Below are 18,159 nucleotides of genomic sequence, written 5' to 3' on the forward strand. Positions count from 1 at the left end.
AGATTTTGACACAGAGGGATTTAGGATGGATAAGGTACTTGGTGGAATCCTGCAATGAGTGAGCTTTACTCTGTCTCTGACCCAGGGTGCATCTGAGCAGGGAACATTAACTGCACAAGACACTCGTCCTAGACCTGTTAATAATCCACTTTAACTACACAGATGGAATGTAAGTCAAAGTGAGAAACAACTAATTCAGTATTTAACTCACAGCTGGAGGAAAAGAAACACTTCATTACTTCCGTTCAACTATTAAATGCAACTTTGAGATTTTTATTGACATGAATTAACAGTGTCCATCAGTGCAAGTGAAATGTTTACGAAACTCGGTTTACCGCTGGATTTATCGACTGTTCTGTTGATGATCTTCAATGGAATCGCTTCATGTCCCACCACACAGGAGTAAGAAGCACCGCTGGCCCACTCCTCCGCTGTAATGGATAACAGGCTGTAGATGAAGAAGGAGGTGTTGTCGCTCTCCGCCATCACCTCGGTGTTCTTGTCGTTACTGGGATTCACCGGCTTGTCATTGATTGTCCACTTAACGAAGATCTCTCGGGGGGAGAAACCTCTCACTAAACAGGTGAGGGAGAGAAACCTCTGAGCGGAGATTTCTTCTGTTGGTGGCAGGAGGACCGACACTGATGGCTCCAGCGGATTAATCACTGCAGAATATTGGAGACAAATATAAACTCAACCAAAACATCCTGAACCAATATCACAATTTCAGTAAATATTAAGATAAGCCATTTTTAATTTGGGATTTATTCACTTTCGTTTTCTAAAGGAGCAGTATGGTTCAGTCTGCTCCTTTAGAAAACATTCTGTTCAGTAAAAAAAGTAAAGTTTCATGTGAAAGTTGCCTCCATGTTTCCAGCTCACAACAAGGGCATTCTGCCCAATTGTCATTGCTGATGGTGACGTCACGGCCCAGGCTTCTTCCCATTATATCTGACTTAATCAGAATACAATATCCTTTGGTCCATCTTCTTCTTAATCAGCTACTTAGCTACCCTGCCTTCAGATGCATCATTAATGCCCCCAATGGTGTTTGTTCATTCCCAATCAAAGCCTGCCATTGATGTAACTGGATCTGGATTACACATGGGATCCTTTGTGTTTTAATCTCACCGCCCACCTTTCTCCTTGTGGATGGAGTCTCTTAGCGGAGTCGGCAGATTCTGATGGTACACCACACATTCAAAAGTAACGCCACTCAGCCAGGCTTCAGTAGAAATGTCTAATTTGCTGATCACGCTGTCGGGATTCTGTCCATGCTGCTCAGCAATCTCTGATTTCAGAGGCTTCTTTTCTTGTTTCCAGGTCACGTTGACTCCAGAAGGAAGATTGGACACAACGCAGGTTAACGTCACCGTCGCCTCCAGTAAGACTTGTTCTACTGGCGGTGGGAGGATTTTAACGGTGTTAGGGTGGCACTCGGTATCTTCTATGAAACAAAAATCAAAGTCAATGAAAAATGCCCCTTTATGATATAAACACCCAATCTTCAGATTACTTCTTCACAGGGTGAAGACACCACCTTCAAAATGGCAACTCCAACGATTTCTGAAACGATGCTTACTATTGTTAATGTATTTTGATCTGTGAAACATTTGTGATTACCTATGCCATACCCTGTGTAAGTATTCCGAAAGAACACTGGCTTTGTAACAAGCGAAACCTGTGAAAAAAGTAAAATCATCAAAGATACCATTATGTAACCCATGGAATGACCATTCTTTCGGAGTTTGTCTCTCACTTCAGACCATCTATTGATACTTGTGACAAGAGTAATCTGAATATAATGAGTCCATTTCCATGTTCATAACCCTTAGGTGCAAGTGCTGCTGGTCACGTTGAATGCTAAATCACATCCCAAATTTTGGACAAATTATAATAAATAATAATTATTCTCTTTGCAGAGTTCTAAAGTGTTACAGGAGCGGTGAACAGCCATGGCAATACTGTTCATTATATTTAACGTGATCAAAAATACTTTGCGTTATTGGTGTGATGTCATTCTCGAATTTATGTCATTGTTACTCGTGGGCTGTGTTTCGAGTAGATCTGAAAACAAGACATTGAGTACAGCATTGGATATCGAGAAGGACACCCATCTCCTTAAGTCTTTCCCTCTATTCAGTTAGTTCATAACTGGTCTGTACTTTCACTTTATTTACCAAGCTGCATTTTTTAATTTCTTCATAGAGCAGGGGAGAAAAAAAACAAACAAAAGCGTCTTAAATTAATCTACAAACGCGATGGAAATGTACACTAATTTTATAGACACCCACTACTCACCGTGTAAACATCGCCACCCCAAACCAGGCTAAATCAGTATGTTTCGAGTTCCTTGTTCATTCATCCCTATTGTAGCATTCTTAGCAGAATTTGTTCTCCTGCCGCATCCACTCATTACAGAGAGCATCTTAAAGCAGCTCAGTGAGATCACGTTTATCCCAGTTCATCAAATGTGATACCCACTTGGTCTGTGGTCTGATCCCATAAATGAAGTTAAAGAGCTCAGTATCAGATAAAAATTGATGTCGTACAATGTGCAAAGCCAACAGGTCATTCCTGAGCATGGAATGAAGCATTGAACGCATATTGATTTATTTTCAAGTAAGGGTCACTGCATATTTTAACCACGTCATTTTGAGACCCCAACATCATAAGATAGAGGATCAGAATAAGGCTGTTCGGCCAATTCAGAGTTTAGATCAGAATGATGCTGGAAAAGCACAGCAGGTCAGGCAGTATCCGATGAGCAGGAAAATCGATGTTTCGGTCTAAAGCCATTCTCCTACCTTCTCCCCGTACTAAACAAGAGCCGATCTCTTTCTGGCTTGAGTACACACAATGGCCTGTCCTCCAATGCCCTCTGCAGCAACAACTTCCACAGACTCATCACCCTCTGGGTGAAGAAATTCCTCCCCATCTCAGTTCTATAGGGTGCAACTTTGACTTGGAGACTGTGCCCTTGGGTCCTAGTCTCGCCTACCAGTCAAAACATCTATACCACGTTCACTCGACCTCAGTCTCTCAGTATTTTCTATGTTTTAATCATATATCTATCCAATATCCCCCTCCACCCCCAAACTTATCCTTGAAGCGGCTATTAGGCAAGGATTCAGCACTGTGAATGCCTCTCCCAGCATGGTCAGGCAACAAACTATTTAAAAAAGCTCACTGTCTATATATCTATCTTCAACAGAGAGGAAACATGCTTTTCTGACTTGCCAAAATGTTGAATTATAAGCAATGCTAATGTAACACTCAAACTGAAATGAGATCCGTGGCATGTTGGGAAATGTGAAGCTGTACTGTGCTGTTTACTACGCCTGATAAATTCGTGTGTTTGATTCACATCAGAGTTCAGAATGATTTGTAGCTCTCTCAGTATGTGTCTCTTACCCTGGAGTGCGGTGATGTTTTTACTTTGAATGTTCTCTCCATGAGTGACCTGGCAGGTATAAACCGCGCTGTTGAACCATTCACCATAAGGGACCATCAGCCGACTCGTCACCGAGAAGTTCCCGTTCGCCTCACACACGGGAGACGTGAAGAAGCCAGAATCCAAGGGTCGGCCATTTTTCAACCAACTCACGGTGATTGACTTCGGATGGAACTCGATGATTGAACAGATGACGGTTGCAAACTTGCTGCTTGCGATTTCTTCACTGGAGCTCACAGTTAGGAGAAGGGTTGGTGGGAGAATATCTGGACCTTTAGGAAACACATCGCATACATTATCCGACGAATTTCATAACAAAGAAATCAGTTCTCATATATCATGGTTTCTTGTGGTTCATGGATACAAGAATCATAATTGTGCAGAGTGCTGGAGAAGCTGGGATCCACACAGAAAGATAAGCAGGACAAATGTGAAAGGCTAAACTTAGAGGACACAGCAAGGGAGTCAAGGAGGCACAGAAACAACAGGCCGGTAACATCAGAAGAAAGATAGCAACGTTGGATGGTATTCGTTTTAATGACAGAGTATGATGAACAAGGCAGACGAATTACTGGCATAAATGAAGAAATGATGCCGTTGCTATCACGGAGACATATTGAGAGCCTGGCAGGAGTGGCTATTCAATATTCCAGGATTTAGTGCCTTCAGGCGAGACAGGGAAAGATGGAAAATGATGGGGGCGGGGGTGCACGGTACAGAATGTTGCGTCTGTCGCAATTCTGACAAGAGTATTTTAGGCTGTAAAGAGAAATGAAATCATGGATACCTCCTCGAACAAAGGCAAATGGACAGTACTTCAAAACCAAAATACAGCAAACATAACTACTGGGAGAGCACGATAGACCTTACTATAGGTCCAAAAGACCAAGTGCAAATACATGGGCAAATTTCAGAGAAATGTAAATTAAATAGAGGAATGAGAAAAGAGGTTTTTAACTTCCTCAGCATAGGCTTGGATATTCATTTTGTCAAAAATTTAGAGGGAGCACAATTCTGAAAATGCCCCCAGGAGAATATTTGAACAAAGTATGTGTTTAATACAGAGAATTTTAATCCAGACCTTGCAATAGAGTGGTGAATCTGAACTTAACTTTAGGGAATGAAGTCGACCCAGTGGGTAAAACATCAATGGTGGAGCACTTTGCAGACAGTGATGGTAAATCAGTTGGATTTCAGATTGTACTGCAAAGGAATAGAAATTGGCCCAAAGTTCTGAAAAGGGGAAGGACAATTTTAGTTAGATCAGGTAATGACTTGACCAGAGTGGACTGGAAGCTGACACTTATCGGTAAATCTGGGTCAGAGCAGTGTGACACATTTAAGAAAGAGATAGAAAAATCACAGGGTGGTCATTCCCCAGGAAGCCACTGCGTGGGACCAAGAATGCAGCGGGCTCTGGACACCAAAGGGCATGGAGGGTGAGATAAAGAGAAACAAGGGAGGCTTCAGGTCTATACTGAAATCTCAAATCAATAGAAATTAGTATGGAGTACAGAACGTGCAAGGGGGAGTTTGAAAGACAAAGGAATTAGAAGAGCAAAAGGGACCATTAGAAAATAATAGCAGTCATAATAAAGGAAAATATTTTTAAAAGTTACAGGCTCATTCATAATAAAAGAATTATTTGGGAATCAGTAATGCCCATTAAGTGTTATTATTGGAGTGAAGTCGGAGGATTAGGTTGTGGTCAAAACGAATGTGTTGTGTCAGTGTTCACTAGTAAGAGGGACAATGTCGGGACCGAAATCATGGAGGAGTGTTGTGATGTAGTTTTCAGAAATTAGGACACATGACGTGATGTTCTGTGTTGTCTTGCTGAATGAAAAGTGGTTATATTTCCAGGGCAGATGAAAAGTATACCAAGCGGTTGAGCGATGCAAAGGATGAAATAGTTGGGTCGCTGACAATAATTTAGAATTCCTGTCTGGCCACAGCAGTTGTGCCAAGTGAGTGTGGATCAGCCAACATTGCACTGTTATGCAGGACGAAGGAAGGGATAAATAATGAAACCACAGATCTATCAAGCTCGTCTCAGTGGTAAGGAAACTATTGAGTAGTGAAATTAGTTTTCATTTGGAAGATAAATCTACAATTTTCAGCAAGGTTTTATTGAGAGGAAGTCATGTGTAACAATTTGATAGTAGTTTTCAGATAGATAACTCGATGTCCAGATGATAGCAATAATCAGAGCCAATGGGATCCAAGGTAATTTGACAGATTGGATCTAGAACTGGCTGAGTGGTGGGAGCAGGGGATAATAGTCATCGGGTGTCTGCGTGACTGGAAATCTATGTCTCCTGGTGTTCTGTAGGGATTGGTGTTGATTTCTTTGCTATTTCTCTTCCATACCAATGATTGAGACTCAAATTTAGGAGGATTAACCAGTGAATTCACAGATGAAATGAAAACTGTCATGTTGGTAAGTCATGAGCATAATGGCTTTAGATTGCAAGAGGATGTAAAAGGGTTGGTTGTATGTGAAGAGAAAAGTTGCAAATGGAAATTATTCTGGATAAATGTAAGGTGATGTAATTCGGCAGAAGAATCTGTGAGGTATGACGTTTTGAATGGTGGAACCCTGGAAAGGCCTGAGGATCTTTGGTGCATGTACCCACCGATCCCCTACAGTACTGTGTTGTCTGGATAAAGAGGCTAAGAAAGTGGGAGGATATTTGCTTTTATTAGCCTAGACATTGACAATGAAGAGTGGTGAGACGATACTGGAACTTAATAAAACACTGGTTAGGCCATACTAAAGCGTTGTGTGCATATTATCGAAGGAATGTGATTACACTGAAGGCAGTATTGATGAGATTTGCCAGGATCGTGCCTGGGTTGGAGAGTTTTAGTTATGAAACTAGATTAGATAGACAGGGGTTTTCCTTGGAGCAGAGGAGAATTAGGGAGAAGATTATCATGATGTCTAGAATTATTTTAGGCATAGACAGGGTAAACTGGATGAAACCTTTCCCCTTGATGGAGAGATCAATACCTCAGGGGCACAGGGTGAAGGTAAGGCCAGGAGGTTCCAAGTGGACCTCAGGGGAAAACAAAATCAAATAGAGGGTGGTGTTAGCCTGGAGCTCAGCACATATAAGTCATGTAGAGACTGAGCCCCTCATAATAAGTATGAAGTATCCTTGCAAGGGCAAGTCACACAAGGCAATGGATCATGTGCTGGCACATGAGACTGGAATAGTTAGGTGGCTGTTATTGATAGGTGGCTGTTATTGGATGGATAAAAGGGCCTTTTTCCTGTGCTGTATAAGGTGATTCTGTGAAAATGGTTATAAATAATGCCTTGTTCATATTAATCCCAGATGCTCTGTTTATCTCAGTTCCCACAACACGTACCTGGACATGGAATTTCTTTGCTCTTGTGTGACCCGCTGTGTTGAACCTCACAGGAGATTTTGCTGGGGCAATCTACCGCTGACTCGGGCAGGGTTAACTGGCTGCTCAGGGTGTAGGTTCCCTTCTTGTTTCTCACTGATGGGTAAGTCTTCAATCCATTCTTGATTAGCTCCCCACCTTTCTTCCAGGTTACCTTGGTGACGTCAGGGGAATAGTCCATCGCCAAACAACCAAAGATCACAGAACCGGTGTTGTGCTCCTGACAGGAGGAGACCAGGCCATAAAGCGTGGGGAGCGATGGTGTCTCTACAATAGAATGACCAATTGAGCATGTTAATTTCTGTTAATTTGACCTTATCAGTTACTCAAATGTATCCTCAGCTGTAAACGTTTACCAGTATGCTCCCGCTAAGTCTACAGCATAACTGGAGTTTGTTTTTGGTTCCTACCAGTTGCTGATCATGATCATTGGTTCCCTCTTTAGAAACATGCCCTCGACCTTGACCGTTACCACATAATTTAGGAAGAAGAACATCGTGATCCCACCCCAGTAACTGTTTGAAGATCTCACCAACTGACACTTTCACTGGATTGCTGTGAAGAGCAGTGAAGTTTCACAAAATACAAAACAAGGAAATGCAGATACATCGAAATTCTACAGTGTGTGCAAACAGGCCATTTGGCCCAACAAGTCCACACCCACCCTCTGAAAAGTAACGCATCCAGACCCATTCCCCTATCCTATTATGCTACAGTTAACCCTGACTAATGCACCTAACCTCCCAATCACTGAACACAACATTTGCAATTCCCCCAGCTTGCACATCGTTGGACTGTGGGAGGAAACGCACACAGACATGGGGAGAAAGTGCCAACTCCACACAGACAGTCACCCGAGGCTGGAATGGAACCCGAGTCCCTAGCACTGTGAGGCAGCAGCGCTAACCACGGAACCAGCGTGCTGCTCCACTAGGTACCGTGCTGCTGGGAATACCCAACAGCTGGCAGTAACCCCGGTGAGAAATCAGAGTGAATCATAGAACATAGAACATTACAGCGCAATACAGACCCTTCGGCCCTCGACGTTGCGCTGCCCTGTCATATTAATCTGAAGCCCATCCCACCTACACTATTCCATGTACATCCATATGCCTGTCCAATGACGACTTAAATGTACATAAACTTGGTGAATCTACTACCGTTGCAGGCAAAGCATTCCATACCCTTACTACTCATTGAGTAAAGAAACTACCTCTGACATCTGTCTTATACCTATCTCCCCTCACTTTAAAGTTGTGTCCCCTCGTGTTTGCCGTCCCCATACTTGGAAATCAGGCCCAGTGAGCCTTCCTCACTTATCAATGCAAGGCAGAATGTTCTCTCTGGGAGGGAGGTCACTGCAGCAGCAGCACAGGCAGGAGCTGAGCACTGGGACTAGGAGGATGGCTGTCATGGCTGAACTCATGCCAATTGTCTGGAAGTTGAAACATCTAATTTACAATTATCTGAATTCTGGAGGCCTCTGAGAAATGGAGGACCATTAAGGTTCAGAGACTTTGTAGTATTACAGCTGAGTATTTACGTAAATATGATTTGAGAAATGAACAAGTAATCTTTAACATTAATAACGATCAAACTGACACGCAGTTCACCACCAAACCTCATCTTTCAGACTAACCACTGCACTTACTCTGTCTAGACCGAAATTTCCACTCACATTGACAAACCCTACCCTGCTAGACATCCATTCATGCCCGGAACACACAACCCCTATCAAACGAAACACATCCAAGGCAATCCATATTGGTAGTGCAGCTGAGCAGAGAGATCTCGGTGTCCATGTACTTGGATCCCTAAAAGTTGCCAGCCAGTTTGATAGAGTTGTTAAGAAGGCATATTTTGTGTTGGCATTCATCGATAGAGGGACTGAGTTTCAGAACCACGAGGTTAGGCTGCAGCTGTACAAAACTCTGGTGTGGCCGCACTTGGGAGTATTGTGTACTGTTCTGGTCACCACATTATAGAGAGAATGTGGAAGCTTTGGAAGAGTTCAGAGGAGGTTTGCCAGGATGTTGTTTGGTATGGCGGGAAGGTTTAATGAGGAAAGGATGAGGGTCTTCAGTATGTTTTTGTTTGAGAGAAGAAGGTTGAGAGGTTACTTAATTGAGGCATAAAAGATAAACAGAGGGTGGACAGTGAAAGTCTTTTTCCTTGAATAGTGATGGCTAGCAGTAGAGGACATAGATGACAGGTGTCAGAGGTTGTTTCTTTACTCAGAGAGTACGAGGGGCATGGAGCGCACTGCCTGCAACAATAGTACACTCGCCAACTTTAAGGGCATCTAAAAGGTCATTGGATAAACATATGGATGAAAATGGAATAGTGTAGGATAGATAGGCTTCAGATTGGTTCCACAGGTCAGCACAACATTGAGGTCTGAAGGGCCTGTACTGCACCGTAATGTTCTATATTCTATATTGCAGATGGACATATGATCTCAATTCCTTTCACTCATTTACACTCCTGCCGCCCTGCACTGGCCCATAGTGAATCTGGCCCTGACTGGACCTGACACCATCATTTTCACAACCTCTGACAAAAGCCCACTACCCAAGTCATGACCTCAGCCCTTGATCACTGACCTCTCATCTTACCCAAGTCAACCTGTGCACATTGCATCCCAGCTCCTTTCACATCTGTGCTTTACCACCTACCATTTTGCCAGACTCCGAGCTTTGCATTTTGACAACACGTCCACCTGTCACTTCATTACAGTGACCTTCCACCCCCGAAACATCCTGGCACACTGCCCACCTCTACACTAACCAGCCTGGCATCCTGCCCACCTCTCCATAAACCAGCCTGGCAAAGACAGACCTCCTGCATTTCAGCTCAAACTACCCCTCACCTACCAAGCACAATTCGACCAAATTATCCTGTGACCATTACCATTTACCCGATGCCACCTTGCCAGACAGAGTGCATGGAAGCTTACCCAGCAGCCAGCCAACACCTCACAGCCTATCAGCCCAAACTCTCCCACATGCCCAATCTAGCCCCTCACTTGCTTACCACCTTCCAACTATGAGCCTACTCCACCATAAAGTCAGTGAGTCATAAAGTCGTACAGCACAGAAACAGTTCCTTTGTTCCAGCTCATCCATGCTCACCAGAGTTCCCAAATTAAACTAATTCCACTTGCCTGCCTTTGTCCCATATCAATCCAGACCTATACAGTTCCTATAGCTGGTCAAATGTCTTCTAAATGTTGGACATATCTCTACATTTACCACTTCCTCTGGCAGTTCATTCCAATGTTTTGGACAGTTACAACATGAAGCCCTAATTCCTGCACTCAATGCTCTGACCATTGAAGGTAAATATGCCAAACACCTTCAACACACTAGCTACTTGAGACAACACTTTCAAGAATCTATGAGTCTGAACCCTCAGGGTTCTCAGTGTTCAACATCACTACCCAGTGCCCTAACATTAACTCTGTAAGACTCTATGAGTCTGGACCTTCAGGGTCCTGTGTTGAATATCACTATCCAGTGCTCTTCCATTAACTCTAAGTTGTGACCTGATTTGTCTTCTCAAAAAGCAACACGTCGTATTCATTTAAATTAAACTCCATCTGCCACTCCTCAGCCCATTGGCCCAGCTGATCAAGATCTCATTGTAAGTTTAGATGACTTTCACTGCCAATTATACCACCAATGTTGGCGTTACGTGCAAACAGACAAACCATGCCCCATTCAATGTCTTCATGGCTTTCAACCAATATTGCAGCCCGTTTCCCTTTCTCCCACATATCCGTAGCATTTTTTTAAGGATTGAAGGAATCTATCTCCTTATTGAAATCATTTGATGTTTTATCCTCAATCAATTTCTGTAGTGGAGAATTCCAAAGGTTCACCATTCTTTTGCTGAACAGAAAACAATCAGGTTCAATGTTATCAGTGTGTTGGGAAGACTGGTGAGCAGCAAGATTAATGATGATCCCATGAATGGAATAGCATTCTAGAGGGGCCGAGATACCTTCTTCAGCTTCCATTTTGCATGCTGATATGTCCCTTCGGCAGCATGTTCCAAAATTGTGATCCTTGAGGATAAGGGCGCACATGCTTGTAAATGCTTCTCCTGAAAGCTCTCCTCCAAATCAGACTTCAACTTGACTCTCACCTAGTTCCCTGCCCGTTTCCTCTTCCTCAATCACAGCCATGGGGCTCACTTCCTAACAGCGCTGTGAATGTGTTAATACCACACAAACTTCAGCAAGTCAAATAGGCTGAGGACAACTGGTTTCTCAAGGATATAAAAAGTTTGACACTTCCACCTGTCTAGACACCTGTCTAGAGATTCAAACAACCGCTGGAAGAATTGAAAATTAGGTTTGTGTCTACACAAGATGACATGGTTTCCTTTTGTGTGATTTGACTGTGTTTTCACTGAATGAACAGAGCTATTTCTTAATCATACAATAGGAATGAAGCTTCCCTCATTTTTAGCAAGGCAATCACACATTATATTTCTTTATTCCAGGGAAGTACAGTGTTAAATTAAAGAAATATGATGATTGGGATGTTTCAATTGGAAATTGTCAGAGATTTAAAGTTTACTTTCCTGAGCAATTAATTCCAGCCTCATTGTGTCACAGTACTCACAGGAATGTCTTTCAGAAATGGTGTCTCCCTTTGTTATGGGCAGTCGAATCAGTAAATCTGGGATAGTATTTTGCTTGTTAATCAAAGCTGTTGAAGAGTTTTAGCCAAAGGGAGACCTGTGGATTTAACTCACAGATGCACCATGATCTAAGTAAGTGATGGAACAGCTCGAGGGGCTGAGTGCCCTCCTCTTGCTCCTACCTTCCTATAATTGTGTCATTCATTAAGCTAGCACTGGCTGTGAATATTTTTTAATAAAATATTTCAACAAATTAATTGTTTCACATGCTTTAAAAAAAAACTTCTGTTGATTATTTGGAACGGGATCATTGACATTCTCTATTTGAGTTATCAAAAGAACTTCCACCCACTTACAGCAGCCACTGCACTCTGGAGTGTGTTGTTACTTCATAATAGTTTCTTGTGAAACTACAGCTCGAGATCAGGGCGCTCAAATTCAATGATTCTTTGATATTTAATATCTCTGAACATTCGCAATTTGTTCAAATGTATCTTTTCTCTGAAGAACGTGTTTAATCGAACAGAACTTTTTTCAATGAAACAACAAACTTTAAATGCTTGAAAACCAAAATGAAAGACAGAAATTTCTGAAGAAACTCAGCAGGTCTAGCAGCTCCTGTGGAGAGAAGGCAAGGTTAACCTTTCGCACACAGAGACCTGCTCTTCAGCAAATTGTTTTCATGTTTTTGGCACAAGAGCTCTCACCTGTTGAGATAAACAGTGATTACATTGGCTTGACTCCTGTTGAAAAATGAATTCTTAGCAGAGGTACTGGATGGTCTGAGATAGCAATTGACGACCAACTGAAAAGCTATCACCATCTGCTGCAAGTGTTGGATTCAGCAGAACCCCCATCGTACTGAACAATCACATTCAGCTAAAGCACTGGTTTAATATAAGGTAATACGGCCTAAGCATAATCTCATCAAATATGCTTCGAAAATGATTCATTCTGGATTAGTTATAAATGATATTGTTAGAGCAGCAAGTCAAAAGCTGGGATTTCTTTGAGCACTTCCTCCATTAACCCCATCTAGTAATGCCCAAAAGCTTGTGAACAAATATTGATCTGGAAAAAGCTGCTAACCACCAAAATTCTGTTTAATATCTAAGAGACACAAGTCAGGATAGCGATTGAATAGATTTCACTGGCCTGTGTGAGTGGAATTCCAACAAACACCCAAACATGTCAATCTGCTTTCTTGCACTGAAGTAACCTGATAAGAGATGTGTTACATACCTCTCTAACAGGTTGTAAGTGAACACAGGCCACCTGGCACAGAATCAGGGACCCTACTACAACTTCACAACACAATGAGCTCGACACGATCACGGAGAACACAGCCCACCTCTTTGGACAGTACATCAACCATGTTAGTTATTAACACCTTCCATGAACCAGGGATTGTTCCAGAATGTTTGTACAATGAAAGTAACATTTCAACATTTACCAAGAATGCTTTGACAGCAGCTTCAAATTGTTCAAACTCTATGGGACCTACAGAGGAATAAAACTAGGAATTGCATTGCCATCAAATCACTGTCACTGGATTCCAACCTCGAACTCCCTTCCTCTTTCCCCTGTGAATGTTGCTGCACCAGACGGTCTACTTAGTTTGAAAAAGATTAAAATGTTTTGAAGTGTAATATGACCTTTGCCAGTGACATTAAAAGCTGATAATAGGTTTTCAAATAATAAGATGCAAAAAAATTCTGATTCTACATTGTGACACGAAACATGTCCTGCATAACTGAGGCACAAAGAAAATATACAGCATATTTCCCTCTGCCTCGCTCAATCAAATATCTCTTGTTGCCAACAACCAATTTCAAAACTCTTGCTAACTGCCTCTTGTTCCTGAAACGTTTGTTCTGATTGGAACAACTTAGTCAGGGCTCTCAATTCTGAGGCACATAATTGAATATTGTAATTCTGGCAGATAAAAGTGGTTTTGAAGCGCGAGATGAAATTGAACTGTCTGAGATTCAGGTATCCGAACTGGACAATTTGCAAATGGTCAGGACCGTTGACAAGTTAGACAGAGATAGCACTGAAACAAACTGTACAACAGAGTTAATCCTAGAGGATACATTGCTCAACTCCTCACGTCAAATATATTCACTGTAATTGAACATTCATCAGAGAAACTAACTGGTGGATTAATGTGAACGAGAATGTGTTCACAATAACATAAATAACCACTGAGTTAATAAACTTAATAAGTATTTAACAAAATTATTCAGGTGGGAAATATCGCCAATTAAAGCACAGGTCCGGAGGAAATGGATTAATCTCTAAATTATTTTTACAATTTCCTAAAACGTTCTGTGAACTGTGGAGATTTTGCATGCACTGCATAAAGTCAATACTGAATTCCAGTGTGGAAAGCATTTCTGTTGAAGGAATTAGGGCAAGGTCATTTTCTTGTTAACTGCTTTTAATGAACGAAAATGTTTAAAAATGTATGAATTGAAAACACGCTTCTGTCTGGAGTTGCCCGCTTTAGCGGATGTCTAAGTAAATGTGGGCACTGCTGCCTCACAGATCCTGGTACCCAGGCTCGGTTCCCGCCTCGGGTGGCTGCCTATGTGAAGTTTACACAATCTCCCCTGTGTCTGTGTGGGTTTCCTCCCACAATCCAAAGATGTGCATGTCAGGTGAACTGGTCATTGTATATCGTCCATAGTGTTAGGTGCATTAGTCAGGGGTAAATATAGGGTAGGGGAATGGGTCTGGGTGGGTTCCTATTCAGAGGGTCGGTGTGGACTTGTTGGGCCAAATGGCCCGATACATACTGCAGGAAATCTAATCTAAATGATTGTCACACTTAACTAATGTGAGCAGATTCCTTCCGATCGCTACATTGCAATAAATCGGTCAAGTATATTTATTAAAATAAATATTACTCTATTTTAAGTGTCTGAATAAACAATGTGCTCTGTTATCCTCTAGTTCATGTCTTGTGCAAATTTGTGAACTCTGCATCCGTCTGAACACACCGATGTAAAATGAACTCTCTGGGTTTTCAGCAAGCACTCCCATGGTTTTAAGAGTAGAGTTCCTACAGTATAGAAACAGGCCATTTGGCCCAACAATTCCACACTGACCCTCTGGACAGTAAGTAGCCCACCCAGACCCATTCCCCCTAATTTATATTTACCCCTGACTAATGCACCCTAACCTACACATCCCTGAAAACTGTGTGCAATTTAGCACAGCCAATCACCTGACCTGCAAACCTTTTGGACTGTGGTAGGAAACCAGAACGCCCGAAGGAAACCCACGCAGACACAGGGAGAATGTGCTAACTCCACACAGGCAGTCACCCGAGGGTGGGATCGAATTTGGGACCCTGGCACTGGGAGGCAGCAGTGCCAACCACTGAGACACCAAGCTGCCCTGCGAGGTCATGAGTGGATTATTTTAATTAATTCGAAATTTGGCCTTGGTCACATAATTCACGATAGCAGTTGTTTCCAAAAGAATGACTCTTCAGTTGATATTGTGTTGTACAATGTAACTATTTATTTAAAATGCACAGATTGGGAACACCTAAAGCACTGTGCAGATTAAATAATTCAGTTAATGTTTTATTTGTATCCTGTAAATCCAGTTTAATCAGGGACATAACAATTAATTAACTCAAGTTACGTGTGAAACTGATCAAAGCAGTGAAATTGACCTGTTCTTCATAGAATGGAGCAGAATTTCCAAATGGTTTTTGTCAATGATCTTTTCCAGCCAGAAAAATATGTATGTAGTGTACAGCGGAATTGAAAGGTGTTTCTTGATTAATTATAACACAGTCATGGCATTTTTGCTCAAGAGCAAGAACTATTAGAACATTAGACTTTTCAAGTTCTATTTATATTTCTCTATGACTTGTAAACTGTTTAAAGACAGACATTGTGATTGAACTAGATAGTGGAGTTCTGAATGTGGATTGTAAAGCATGGATTAGATTAATCCTTAATTATTACTTTTAAGTAACAATGGCACCCGAAGGTGTCTGTTTTCCCTTCATTTCTAAAACCTTTGCGATTTGCCTTTCACTTAATAATAGGCTTTATGAAATTTAAACTCGCATGCTGATTGCATTGAATGAGGAACCTGGAGCGGTTAACATTGCAAAAAAAAATGTAGAAACCAGAAACTGTTTGCCAAATATAACACATTTAATGTTACCCAAGCACAGTCCCTCCTCAACAGGTCAATGATCACCAGATCACAACACGGTGTGTTTGCAGCAGAACTAGCTCTGTAAACATTTTCAACAGAACCAAGAACATGATGTAACCTCAAATAAAAAAAACCCAGATTGAAGTCTAACAAAGCTGCTCAGAATCCAGCAAACTAATGATTAAATTGAATAGAAATAACAAGTCATAACAGCAACCTTGTTTGTGAGGGGACTTAACACTTAAAGCTGTAACGTTTCTGGCAACAGTTCAATTTATTTCCAAACTGTACACCCTTCTGGATCGTGACAATCTTGTGCAGCGCACAGTAGAGCGGTTGAAGGCATATATTGATTAATCACTTCATTGTCAAAACAAAATTATTGAATGGACAAATATTACCACATTATAAGTTTAAGTTTGTTTCAATTACATAATCTGATCAATTCTGCAGTTTCAGATTTTAGTCCCAAATTTTATTTTGAATGAGGCTACTCAAAACAAAATTCAGTTAGTTTACAATTAGAACTGAGGTTTTTTTTTTAAGTCAATGCATTCAAAACTCGTTTTTTTTTCATTTCTCACACTTCGGGGTTTCTGCCTTCAGTTGTTTTTCAGACCGTTACAAATGGATGTAATGTTTTCAATCAAGCAGAGAAAAATGTGTCATATAAGTTTAACAAATGCAGAAATGATTCATGAAATACCAAAGAACTTCACAAATATTGGTAATGAAAACTAATCCAGAGAGTCAATCTCCTCACCAGAAAGAAAATATCGATTATAGAAAGCATGAAAATGCTGATCAATTTCACAAACTGAATAAGATCCAATCAACTCAATTCAACAGAATCAAGGAAAATAAAATCAGAATCCAATCAACTAAAAACAACAGATTTGAATGAAACATAATCAGAATCCAAACAATTCAATTCAACAGAATCAAATAAAACAATTTCAAAAGCCAATCAACACAATTCAACAAAACTAAGTAAAAACAAAGTCAGAATCCAATCAACACATTTTAAAACGAATCAACTAAAACAAAGCCAAAATCCAATCAACTAAATTCAACAGAATCAAGTAAAACAAACTCAGAATCTAATCAACAGAATGCAATATAGCACCGCAAGAAAATTTTATGACAGTTTCTAACCTGCTTGTCATCAACAAAATTAACAAAATAAATGAGAAAATATAATCAGGGTAAGAACATACATTCAAGAAGTGAATAATGATATTTTGGCATATTTTAATCATGTTTAGTAATATCTCCAACATCTTTGAATTCTTAGCGTTTGTTGTTGATAATAAAACTCACAATCAGGATGTCACTGACATTGAACATTATTTGTAGCTGACTGATTAAGAGACATTAGGTGTTTCAAGTAACCCAGCCACACAGAATGCCCATCTGATCAAAAAGAGATACACCGAGTAACTGACTCCATCATCCCCATTGTAACTATTTGCTGAGCCTTAACTGAAGTCTATAATCAGTATGAACAAAAATCAATCCGAACCAAACCAAACTCAGCACAGAATCTGAATTTCATTTAATTCAGAAATTAGTCACATGAATAGAAAGTTTTTAAAAAGTCACTAAGAAAGTTTAAGGGTCTTACCTGAAGTCACTGTCACCATGGTCCCTTGGCCCCTGTATTCAAGATAGTCACAGTGTTACATTCTCTGGACTGGGTCACACAATAACTAGCTCTGCATAAAACAAATCAAAAATCTACCATCATTTTAAATTTTCAGAACCACAGGCAAAATAAAGTCACGATAAATCTTCATCACATAATTGCGCTAGTGAATTCTGATCATTCTTGATAAATTTTAATACTGTTTTATACTTCACAGAGTAACACATGAGCTGATTCTCAAAATCCCCAACTGGTGTATCGAAAATTACCCAACACTTTTACAAATTAAATAGTGATACTGGCATTAAACCGCACAGAACTAATACTGCAAGTTAAGACGGTTTGTAGAAGTTAACACTGACTAGTTTCAAACAATGGAGGCTGAATAGGTTTTTGTCTTGATCATAATTGTTGTGTCACCCCAGTTATATGACTGTGAGACACGTTGTGTCAAATACTATGACAGACTGTAAACTGTAAAATGCAGAGAATTTCTTCACTTCCTAGAAAGCAGTGATTCAGACACCTCTAAAAATGATTTGGTGCATTATTCCAGCTTTTACGATCCATTGTATTTTGAAAGCTTGGAATACTTTTCCAGATTTGGTCTGCATTTAACTTGGCAATCAACACGCAGAAGGTAGAAAAAAATTATACATTTTTACAAACTAGCACTACTGGATTGCGTTTAAATCGCAACTCCCATTATTTCTCGCTCCTTCCATGGTAGAAATCACCAATTTGAGATAAACACATGTTAGTAGTTTTTGTATGAGGATGTCGCTGTGCACAACACTGTGGCACACTGAAGTATCAC

General features: G+C 40.8%; 1 gene segment (V, D, J or C); it reads right to left on the reverse strand.

The window, feature by feature from the left end:
* Nucleotides 1-252: 252 nt before the first annotated feature.
* LOC148136824 (Ig heavy chain C region-like) lies at nucleotides 253-17,443 on the reverse strand. The segment is given in 5 exon segments: nucleotides 253-665; nucleotides 1,139-1,447; nucleotides 3,415-3,726; nucleotides 6,830-7,135; nucleotides 17,322-17,443. Coding segments are annotated over 5 exon segments (1,338 nt in total).
* Between the last annotated feature and the right edge of the window lie 716 nt (nucleotides 17,444-18,159).

This window comes from Chiloscyllium plagiosum, unplaced genomic scaffold (genome assembly GCF_037043375.1).
Source record: "Chiloscyllium plagiosum isolate Xiang-an unplaced genomic scaffold, Cpla_swu_hap1 HiC_scaffold_45, whole genome shotgun sequence".
In the NCBI taxonomy this organism is placed as follows: Eukaryota; Metazoa; Chordata; class Chondrichthyes; order Orectolobiformes; family Hemiscylliidae; genus Chiloscyllium; species Chiloscyllium plagiosum.